The sequence below is a fragment of the Brachycentrus maculatus genome, unplaced genomic scaffold (genome assembly GCF_059751285.1).
Source record: "Brachycentrus maculatus isolate JH-2025_06_01 unplaced genomic scaffold, ASM5975128v1 h1tg001213l, whole genome shotgun sequence".
NCBI classification, from domain to species: domain Eukaryota; kingdom Metazoa; phylum Arthropoda; class Insecta; order Trichoptera; family Brachycentridae; genus Brachycentrus; species Brachycentrus maculatus.
This window is the reverse complement of record NW_028281898.1, coordinates 40,022-52,305: the sequence shown is the minus strand read 5'-3', so window position 1 is coordinate 52,305 and position 12,284 is coordinate 40,022. Positions and strand designations below refer to the sequence as shown.

The 12,284-nt window shown below is 39.9% G+C and overlaps 1 protein-coding gene and 1 pseudogene across 1 annotated transcript; one reads left to right on the top strand and one right to left on the bottom strand.

The window, feature by feature from the left end:
* The first annotated feature begins 704 nt into the window (after window positions 1-704).
* On the top strand, window positions 705-1,746 carry LOC148299282 (5'-3' exoribonuclease 2 pseudogene; annotated as a pseudogene).
* Window positions 1,747-8,187: 6,441 nt separating this feature from the next.
* LOC148299281 (peroxisomal targeting signal 1 receptor-like) lies at window positions 8,188-9,820 on the bottom strand. The gene is given in 2 exon segments (XM_088276236.1): window positions 8,188-8,580; window positions 8,688-9,820. Coding segments are annotated over 2 exon segments (720 nt in total). The 5' UTR covers window positions 9,015-9,820.
* Between the last annotated feature and the right edge of the window lie 2,464 nt (window positions 9,821-12,284).

Sequence of the window (12,284 nt, the reverse complement as noted above, 5' to 3'; positions counted from 1 at the left end):
TGCCCTCTAAATATTCCGCGAAAGGCCACATAATGTTCGCCCGAACCCGCTGCATGATAGCCGGGTGTTCCCTTTCGCCGATCCGATACTTATATCTGACAATCCTTTCATTCTTTATAGACTAGTAAGTACTTTGTAAAGGTATTGGAGATAGAAATACCAGAGGCCGCCGAGTACTGTGCATACAGCCGCAGCAGTGGCATACAGGATGTTGTGATGCGGCTTGTTCGAGTATCCGAATTTGTGAGTTCCTCTTCTGGAGTCAGGAGAAATTCAGCGAACCTTCTGTTGTGCATGTGCTTTTATAAAGCATAGCCGTCGGGCTTTGGACAGAGCAGCCTGTTGGTTAATGAGGCTTGGAGGGAAAGGCGCTTGACTATCTTCATAGGCAATAATAATCATTTAATAAACAACTTGACTCATTGACTAATTTGGGTATTCTTATCCTGTCATTATGTGAAATCGGCAGCATATCTTGGCCCTGAACATTGGAGAACCAGAATGGCGCTCTGATCCTGCAGGCTGTCCTTTTATCATGATAATGTCTCGATAAATAGATACGAGTATAATCATAATTAAAAGAGGCAGAAATGGGAGTGCCTGTATTCTTCAAATGGCTGTGCGCGAGAAACCCAAAGATAATCAAAGATGCTGTCTAGCCCAGCCCATAGTCATCCAATCTTTAAAATCCCCCTGTCGATAATTTTTACATTGACATGAATGGCCTGATTCATCCCAGTGTTAACCCCAAAGGATAAAACATCAAGATTCCTGAAAACTTCGATGAGCAGTGCAATAACATTTACTCCTATATCGACAAACTCATCAATATTGTCCGGCCTCGCAAAGTATTGTACATGGCAATAGATGGAGTCGCCCCACGAGCCAAAATGAATCAGCAGAGATCCAGGAGATTTCGAGCAGCTATGGATGCCAGGCTGAGCAACGACAAGAAATTAAGCCTTCTTTAGAATTTTCGGCAGGCAGGAGCATGGACCCAGGAACTGGAAGACCACGCCACCAAGAAAAGCTTCGACTCCAACGTCATTACTCCCGGAACTGAGTTTTTGAGCAATGTTTGTCTCAGGCTAAGAGCATACATTAAAGATCGAGTAGAAAACCATAAATGCTGGCAAAATTTGACAGTGGTTTTTTCTGACGCGAATTGCCCGGGTGAAGGCGAGCATAAGATCATGGATTTCATTCGACAGGAGAGAGCTTCCGATGGCTATAAACCAAGCCAGAGTCACTGCATCTATGGGGCTGACGCAGACTTAATCATGCTGGCTCTAGCTACGCATGAGCCCAAATTCTATGTCATCAGGGAACTGGTTATAACAGCGAACGATAAATTCTGTACAAATTGCCAAAAGAAGGGCCATTACTTTATGGATTGCAGGAGAGCAGTCTCAATTGAAGACGAAGCGAGAGTTGCCAGATAAATCAATGCTGCTGCAATTAACGTATAATTTCAGTTCATTAGAATCCAGATGGTCCGAGAGTTCATCCACATAAACTTCATGAGATCAACCATTTCGTTTGGCTATGATATCGAGAGGATTATCGACGATTGGGTTTTCCTGTGTTTCTTTGTGGGCAATGACTTCCTGCCCCACATCCCGTACTTATCAATCAGGGACGGAGGAATCGATGTGCTCCTCAGGGTGTATGAGTATTGTTTAGGGGTGATGCCTGACTATTTGACAAACTGCGGGAGCCTCAATTTTTCATCCCTCAAGATTTTCATCGAGCTAATGGCCCAGCAGGAGGAATCCCTAATTACCGAAATGATTAACAGATAGCATAACTCCAAGCAAAGACTGATCAACAATCGAAACCAGCAGGAAAGAGAAAAATCGAAGTCAGGGGAGTAAAGCAAAGCAAAGGCTAAAGAAGAAGAAGACTTTGATATTGACCCAAGGGATCCTCTGGGCTCCTATAAAGCCATGTATACCAAGCTCACAAGAGAGGAGCCGATCAAGCTGGATGAATACTCGGTATTCGACCATAAGCTATTCTCAGCCAAGTAAAAGTACTATCAGGAGAAGTTCAAGATCACTTCGGCTTAATTTTTAGAGCTGAAAAGCAATTTGAGTAAGAGTTACATAGAGGCTCTAAAATGGATATGTGGCTACTATTACCAAGGAGTGCAAAGCTGGGAGTGGTTTTATCCCTTCCACTACTCGCCATTTTTTAGTGACATCATCGTTCCTGCTGAAGATCCCGTTGTCTTCCGGAAAGGAATACCCTTTCGCCCTTTTGAACAGCTGATGGCAGTTCTCCCACCTGGCACTTCAGTTGCTCTGCCCTAATTCTTGAGGTGGTACATGTCAAACATTGAATCGCCCATCATTGATTTTTTCCCTTCCGATTTCTACGTTGACTTGATCGGGAAGAGGTTTTCCTGGCTCGGAGAAGCAATTCTGCCTTTCATGGAGGAAAGAAGACTAATCGAAGCGATGCGAGGGTATCAATAAAAACTAACAGAAGAGGAAAGCAATCGAAACAGGCTAGGCGATGCCAATTTATACATCAATATTAGCAGCTCGCTTGGCAAAAGAATCTACGCTCAAAGCGAGATCGGCAAAAAGTTTTATGCCAGCTACAATTAAAATAATTGCATTGAGGGAGAACTGACTCCTCTTGAAATATCGAACTCTGTTATTGAATACTGCTTTACCCAGCCGATGGATCACATTCATAATGTGTCTTTAAAATAAGGCAACGAGTTTGATCCACTCGAGGAAATCAACGATGAGTTCATTTCACGAACAGATCGCGCAGCTTTCGGGGGGGATAGATTTATCAGGCTCATAGAGCGGAACTTAAGCAAGCGCAAGCCGGATGAGAGGAATCAGGAGTAAAGACACAGAAACAGGAACAGCCCATAGAACCAAAGATAGGCCAACAATCGCGAAAGATCAAGATAGAAGCCAAGAAATAGTCATCGAAGATACTGAATAGCTTGATAACTTATTCATGAAAGCTTCTCGAATCATTTTAATATTAAACTAAGTTAATTCAAGTTTGCAATTTAAATTTGAATTACATAAACATTATTGAAGACAGCCCCCAATGTCCGTATTTTCATCGAATGAGAGCAGAAGGCCTAACGCCTATTCTGAAAACCCCGAGCAAAACTAGGAAATAATGTCAGTCGATGACTACTATGCGGAAAGATAAAAGAAGTTCCAAGAGTAAAATAGAAATATTCATATGATCAAAACTACAATGCAAAAATTCGACTTGATACCTCCCAGCAGGCTCGATGAAGGGATAACGCTGACCCTGGCTCGAGAATTCAAATCAATCTGCATTAAGATATCTTATGTCTTCTTGCCGCGTTCGGATTAAAATGCATATCGACTCAGAAACTGGGATCTGTGGGGTCCCTTCTTAATGGCCTTAGTTTACGCGTTTTTCATCAACAGTACAGTTCTTTAGCTCATAGGTTTGCAGACTCCAACCAGCTTCTGGTTCTGTTGTGTGGGTGTTTGGTCGGGTCCCAAATTGTAAGTTTCAACGTGAAACTCTTAGGGGGATAAGTCTCTTATTTGCAGTCGATAGGGATTCTTGGCTACTGCATTTTTCCATTATTCTTAGTGCTGCTTATTCTTAAGATTCTTCTGCTTCTGAGCGTCAACAACACAATAATTAAAGCTGTGCTGATCTCGATAGGGGTTATATGGTGCGTGATTTGTAACAGTAAAATTATTTAGCCTCTAAAACGTTTATTGGAGTGAATGTGCCGAGGGATCGAAGCTTTGTTGCGTTGTACCCGACTATCCTGTTTTACTTGTTTCTTGGAATTTACTTAATCTTCTGAAATAAACCAAGTTGATAGCTGTTTAATCATTATTTATGTATATCATTCTGTTCAACTAATTACTACACTGGCTGCGTGTCTTCTTCGATTTGTTGAGTTGGCAATATCCCCGACTAATCCTATTATTTCACTTACTGCATTTATTAGGCATCCACTGCTTGCTATTCCATTTGCATTTATGTTTCTCCTTATACTTTCGCTGCGGAGGCTGTTTGTTTTGGGACAGGCTCTTCGATGGGCTGTTGGTTGCCAAAGAAGTTGGGCTCGTGATCTATTTCAGTTTTGCACAGCATATAGTTTTTCCAGACCCATAAGTTATCGTCGATCACGAGCATTTGCCCAGTTTAATTTCCCTGAACAGGAACCTGATGTGAGTGAGTCTGCTATTAGCATATCTTTCGATACTTTTTGCCATCAAGAGTTACTTCCACCCAGAGAGGCTGATCGTCTTGGCCCCCATCGGCAGTTTTGATGTAAAACTTGCGCGGTGTGTGTGCCGCAATGACTGACTCGATGACCGAATTAAATGAGCATCCCTTGACGATCTATGATTACTGGTAGAGAAAAATGGTATTATCCAAAATGCCACACACAATCGTCCCTGAAGAATCGTAGATAGGGGCTGTTTTGATCTGCAACAATTGTAGCTTGGAAAGCTTTGCGGTGTGAATTTCCTGTTCCGAAAACAGACAATCCGAAGTCGAATACAGGATTTTGAGGTGAAAATAGTTGTACAAGATCGTGCACAATTCGCCATTGCTTGTGGCGATATGGCAAAGATTGAGATCTTGAACAATATCGTAAATTAGGATTCTCTCTTCTGAGACGGCAATCATCAAATTTTTCATAATGCAGAGCCTGATGAGCTTCAAGTAGGTTTCGATTTGCTTGATTTTGTTATTGAACCTGAAGTCTGCGTTATTGGATTGATACCATGGATTACTGCAGTGCTCCCTCGGCCTAACACTGCAATACCTGTTTCGTACTGCAAGCATCCCACTGAAAATTAGTATTTTATCGATGCGCCCAACTGTATGAGGAGCGGCAGCTTCAGGATCATGGTTTAATCTTTGTTAGACACTAAGAGCAGTTTCTTGTTGGCGTCTATTAGCTTCATCCTAATATTAAACATAGATAAAGGCGAGATATATTGTAAATTTATTGATCGCAAAATGAAAGATGAAGACCATCTTGATTTCGAGGAGGAAGAAGGCTATGATCGAATGGTTGATTTGAGAACTTTGTGCAAAAATCTATCGAAGCTCTCCCTCAACTAAAAATAGACAGCTACTTAACGTAAGATTAAATCCAAACTCAAGTGTTTGTCGAAGTGCAATCCATAAAAAGCATCTTCAAAATGCATTTTTAATACGATGACCAATTTTTACCATTCCGAGGATTCCAATTTTAACATCAAACATACAGATTTTGCAAGCCCTCGTGCTAATAGTAGACCTCATACCAAGGGAAGGAAAAATTAAAACGCCAAATCTCTTCTGAATTCAGTGACCATCTCTCCAAATGTGCTAGATAAAAAAAATATAAGCGATACTTCAAAGAAGTAGAAGGTAATGAGAAACAGCCTGAATTCTTCCAAAGGTTTAAACAAAAGCGGCGTGAACCCTTTCATGATTGTCATCCGCACGAAGAAATAAATCCGACCAACTAAGAAAACAGCTGCGAATATTTATAAGTATCCCCGTAGCACTTAAAAGTTAAGAGTATTTCCGACTTTCCAGAAATAAGCACTGCACAGTCAATGCAACTTCCGACTAAACATCGCAAAAAGGTACAAATAGTTCGAAGAATTGCAGCAGAAATTCATCCGCAATTAAATAATTTTAGCTGCAACTTTAAAACATGATAAGGATAACGAACGCAAGCAAAATGCATAAATGAGATATAATGTTAAAAATAAAATGCGTAAATACCATGAACCATATTGAAACTTAATTTAATAGGTATGCTACTAACATATCTGTTTTTGATTGTTTAATACTGATATTCATTAATACTACTCATTAATAATACTCACTTATAACAACTTTGTTCGATGCTGCTTAAAACAAATATGATAGCCACATAATCATGCTAGTTCTTCAGAGAGGTCGTTATCAAAGTCATCACCTTCCTCCTTCTGCCTTCGAAGCTTCTTCTTTGCGATTCTCCCCAAAGTGACCTCATAATGCTATCGAATTAATTCTGGCCTTCTCCCGGGGAACTCCAATGCCACGATGTCCCAAACCTTTTCTACTTACACTTTTTCATACTTCTTCATAGCTTGAATCAGCTTGAAGTTTTCTTCGGCTGTCCACCCCCTCTTGGGTAAGGTCTTGAAGTAATATGTTTTTATTTGAGTCGGAGTTTTTCTCGGAATTTTATCGCTTATCGCTTCCCAATTTTAGCCATATTCCTTCACTAATTCAATCAGCTGGTCTCTCTCGCTGTTGCTCCATCGGCGATCTGTCTTGTGCTAGAGCTTCTTGTATCTCATTTTGCAGGCCTAGTCAGTACGACCGGGGAAATGCTTTTCCATCTAAACCCACCCCAAGTTAAACTCGTCACGCAATTTGAGGAGCTGCGCGTCTTCATCTTAAGTCCAGCTCACCCTGAGCCCAAACCTCCTGAAATCTTCCTTTCTGAGTTCCATGATCTTCTCATGATACTTTTACTTTTTCTTTTTGATCCCCTTTGTCTTCCAGTTGGGCACTTCGTCGTTCTCGTCATCTTCAATCTCTGACTTTTCAGCATTTTCTTCATCTGATGACCGTAGGAAGGGACAGGCTTCCTTCTGCTTCTTATTTGGTTTCAATATATCTCTCTTTTTAGACATCGAATATATATATTAAATGTGGAATATTTTACCGCCAGCGCATAAATTACTAATCACCCATGTTTATTTGAATATTAACTTGCACAAAGAATCATAAATCCATCTAGGTGCTGTACCAACATTGATCAGGGTGTAAAATTCCAATTAATCCCGATGGCAGAGCTCGTTCGAAATAATATGGATTTAAGTTAATTACCATAGGATCAGTTTATTCTCTCCACTATGATTTTCTTTTACAATTATCAACATTATTATAAATCGAGGCTGTTGATGAAGCTGTTGCGCTTGCCTTCAAACAGGCTATACGTTTTATATGCACTCGAGCATAAGACTCCGGTTTTATCCCTCATGCCTTTTCTCTGTGAATAGTTTTCTATTTCCTCCAACTACTTGGCAATTGCGCTATACAAAAGTGTGTCTATTTATGCACTCAAGGATATTTGCGCATACATAGCAAGCCAATAACAGCTCGAACTCGCTCCGATCATGAAAGAAGAGTTCGTCAAGAAAATAGAGTGCATAGACTTATACTAAAAAGATGAACTAAAAACACATTGCGTAATTTCAGATAAATTTGGGGATTTTCATCGGCTGCTTATCGAAACTGAAAGCAAAGGCGACCATAATGCGGTTTACTTAAACTCGAATTTGGGCATTCCTAAATATATTAAACATTGCAACAATGATGGCAAAGAGTATTTTCTCTTGGGGGATGAATAAAAAAGAATAAAAGTCTATAACGAGGTGAACCCGCATGAAATTATATCAATTTGGCATTTGCTGGGCATGCATTCGGTCGAAGCACTGCTCTTAAATGGGAAAGTCTTGCTGCTGATGAAGCTTTTCGACGAGTTGTCCCTCAAGGAAGCTGTGGAGCTGCATTGGCTCTCAACAAGCTAAATCGAAAATGAAGATTACCCCGGCAAAAAGGTTTAAATTCAGGCCAAATTTGATGCCAAGTCATGCAAGTTCTATGATATCCTGAAGATTTCGGAAGATCGGGCGATTTTGTTGCTCCTCACCGAAAGGACTCTAAGCATAGAACTGTTCTCCACTCTGGAAGGGGTATAATCAGAAGCCTATCAAGTTGTAGAAATCGAATAGGGAAAGTGGGAGTTTTTTGACGCTATCTGCATTGCGAATAATGAGATTCTGGTATCATATGGACATCAAGCAGAGGTCTCACTCGCTGTTGAGAAAAAAAGCATTGAAATTACAGGCGAGTTTCCCCAAAGCCTTAACCAGTATGAAAAATTATTGAAAATTAAATTATGATTGTATTCAAATGTGCCAATTATATCTTATTCTTATTCTACGAGCTTATATTCTGCCTCATCAGATTGACAATGGCATATTTAATTAAATATAGATGTAGCCTGTGTTAAATAATGGCAGATCTTATCAATCATTTCTTATCATCAATCTCATTGAGCCACTGGCTTGATTATTTATTCAAAATATGTCTTTATGTTGTTATTTTGTAGGGTAGCTCTGGGTTTGGGAGTCCCTGCAGGCCGATGATATCGAACTACTCGAAACCATTGGGATTTTGCTCTGCAATTTTTGTTATTAAGTCATATCTGTGCATGTTCATGAACGTGTTATGCAAATAGGACCAAACATGTTTTGCATCTGGACGGAAGGAGAGCGAGTTGAGGTAAAATCTGGCTGCTTCTTCGTAGTCTCCTTTAAAGCCATGAGCGATGCCCAGGTTTACCCACACTCTCACATAGTTGGGGCGGATTTCAAGAGCCTTGTGATACAATTATATTGCTTCATCAGCCCTTCCTAAATGTGCCATGGTTGCTCCAACTTTATTCATCAACAAGTAATTGGTAGGATCGAGCTGAAGTGCGTGCTTGAACAGACCAATTGCCCCATCATAATCTCTTCTCAAAAAGTACAAGATGGCCAAAGCATTCTATTTTAAATAAAAGTTACCAACAGCTCGGGGTCATTCTTCGGGCCATTGAGCAGTCCATTTTCAAACACTGCAATGAGATCCGCATTCATTTTCTTGATGTCTTAAATCTTGTATGTGTAGAGATCAGCCTGACCTTCTGGGATAATGTTGGGGTCAACATTGAGCCCTTGATACTTTGGGTTGCAGATGAGCCACTTCTTTAAGAAATTCATCGCCTTCACCTCGTCGAGGATGTTGGTGCAGGATACTCCCAGTGACAGAAGAGAATCCAGATTTTCAGGATTCAATTTAATGGAGTTCATAAAGCAGGTGATTGATTTCTGATCTTGATCATTCTCTTGAAGAACTCTGCCTAAGATTCTCCAGCTTTCACTATCTTCGGAATTCTTTTGCACCTCTGCTTCAAGCGCCAGAGTCGCTTCATTATTCATTCCTTTGTTTATGAATTCGAGTGCCAAACTCTTCGGGTTGGGGTGCTATAGAAACGGATTGGATTTGGCAAATGCGTAATTATCACGAATACCTCCATGAACGAGCTCCTCCTCGAGATCGGTTGAAGACTGCCATGCGTCGGTCAAGTCCAGGTTCATTTCCTTTAGGACTTCCATATACTTTTCCTCAAGCATCTTTTCGAAATTCTCATGATCTTTATATTATTTTTCGAAATCTTAGAGCTTATGTTGCCAGTTTTCCTCCAGACTTTCTGCGATATGCTCACTTTCCTTCATGTACTTCTCCTCAGCATTATGCATTTACTGGCCCATCGCTTCTTGCTGGCTGGCATATTGCTTTTCGGCCTGATTCCAGGACTTTTACATGTTCTCCTGATCTGCGCTGATGATTTGCTTGCCCTCAATGACTATTTATTTGCTCTGGATTTTTTTGAGAAACTGCAAGAACTCGGAATTCTGGAATCTGGGGTCAGGATCGCTCATCATAACTTCGAGCATCGAACTTGAACTATTCATGATGCTTGCTTGCTCGGCTTCTTTTGATACCTATGCCTGGTCGAATGCGTTGTTCATTTGTAATTACTTACCCCACATTTCGGCTTCATGCTGCATCTGGGCAGATTGGTGTTCAAGTGTCATCATCATTTCCTGGCCCCGTAAGTGCTCTTGAGCCTTGATCCATTATAATTCCTGCATTTTCAGCATTTCGTTGTAGTTCTGCTGTTCGGCTTGGCTCAGGCCCTTGCTCATCATCATAGACATTTCCTTGTTGAGGGCATTCATTTATTGCTCTAGATATGACAAGATTGGTACATGATGAGTTCCATGAATGGTTCATTTGCTTGAACATTGCCTCCCTTGCCATAATTTACTCTTCGACATTTTGCCCTCCCTGCCCAAACTGCAACACTTTTTAAGCACTATTACCACCAAGTGTCATAGCGTTCATCATTCTTTTATACTGATTCGATGTTGCCCCGATGGCATTCGGGTTGCATTGGCCTCCTTCGTATAACCCCCGCATTGTTGGATATTATTAATTATACTAACACTATGCTCTATGATTCTGCAATGATGTCATCGCAATAATCTTGCATTCCCAATAAGAATATTATGACCATTAAAACTCTCGCAAATGCAGTATCAGCAGCAGCGATCAATCCTGAAGCAAAGTTCTAATGCAAAATTAACTCTCATCATAAGCATTGAGATCAATTGAGCTTGAGGAGTAGATTGTAACTCTTCATTAGCATAAATAAGTTCATTATTATCCAAATATTCTCATTCATATAGATTCCATCAATATACTTCAATACATAATCGTCATCAAATATAAATCGGGCATAACAAATCGACAATGAAATCCCAAAATGGCTTTAAATTCTCCTTCGGGGCAACAGACCATCTATTGACTCCTAAGTTCACTTCTATCGACATACCCGCCAATTTCGCAGAGATTTGCAACCCTCATATGGCAACCAATAGAGATCAGTCTTATCAAAAGTAGCATCAGTTTGCTGGACAGTTTCACTTATTTAATGTAATTCAGGCATAAGTTTCTTCTTCTATAATAGAAAATGATGGATCATAGGACAGAATACAGCCCCAATAAATATTAAATGATGAAACAACGGTGTCGGCTTATATAATCAATGGGCAAGCATCTATCATGGGCGTTGTGAATAATGTAAACAGCATGCGCGGCGCAAAAAATTAGTACAATTGCAGTAGTGCTAAGAAAAATGAGTTGATCCTACAGAAAATAACTAGCAAAAAGAGGCTCATCTCAAACATTCGTAAAAAATAATAACTGCTCACGAATAACGTAAATAAAAACAGGCCGAAAATAAAAGTCAAGACAAGCACCAACACTGAATCGATCCCCACTTCTCAAGTCAATAATTATGAATGTTTATTTTCAAATAGAGACTGTAATGGGGGAAACCTCTCACAAAATGGCCGACAGTCATAACTCAGCATTAATCGCAGGAAAAAGAAGCATTTATCACTCTCATATTTTTACCAAAGGGAGCCTAATCAAGGGCTTTAAACTGTGAGAGGGCTGTCGGCCATGTAGGCGAGACATACGATGAATGCAACTGGGCTCAAACAGTAAAATTTAGACATGGATGCATTAAATACAAATAATTAACGCAATCCAAGATCAAATATGGGGTGTTTAGATATCTATAGCCTCAAGAGATTGCAAAAAGCGACGAAGCTGAGACGTAACAAAAATAAAAATTCATATTCACTCTTAGTCTCAACTTTAACCTCACCCAACCCCTATTAAGCTGTGAACAGCCACAGCAAATCCTATGCGTGTGGAATCAGTGTCATCAACGGTAGCCAGAATATTCTCAATCGCAAAAACCACTCCCAGTCATCATTTAGTCTGTCTTATCAGGCCAATCGAATCGGCTGCATATTAGACAAAGAAATCTCTGGCAAATACATTTGGCGCAAAGAAAGCGTAAATAAAACCATTAGAAATTAATAAAAGAAACCGAAATTGCCAAACATGAAATGACGCAGATTGAACTGCATAATGATGATGCAATAATGAGTAAGATAGTATGATTGTCAATCCGAGTAAGGAATAAGGATACCGACTAAATTCACTCTCATCTTTCATATTCTATGGTCAAACCATATATCGAACTCTATCGCTTCGATGCATTTGATTTTGCACTTAAGGGCAGCCTATAACTGCGAGAAATTTATTTGATTCGACTGCAGCAAAGTAGCCTGCATTTTAGAATATCGAATGGCAAAAATTCATTATGATTATTAATATCAATAGTTTCCAAACTTATCCTCAACCCTGAGCATTGAAGCCCTTATATTTTTCTTCATTCGTATGGAGTAATCTGTTTTTCCCTTTATAGGATGGATGATTATATTGAAATCTTGATAAGTTTTATCTTATTGCCTCTCTTTTAGCGTCGAGACTCTAAACTTAACTCTTTCCACAAGAGACATATTTCCGCACATTGTTACTTTTATATTACTGCGTATAAAGTCTTTTTCTCATATTGGTTGTTTATTGAATATTCTTCTGATTAATCGTCCTTCTTTTGTCCCTCCCTTTACAGTTTGAGGCTGAAGTATCTTCTGTCTTCAGAGATGGATAATCATGGTGATGCAAGCTCGCCCTGAGGCCTCCAATGATTTTTTCGTTTTGCTGGTACTTTTCATTAAAGTTGTTGGATGTTTAACTCTCTATGACAATTTTTCTGCTTTTTTGCG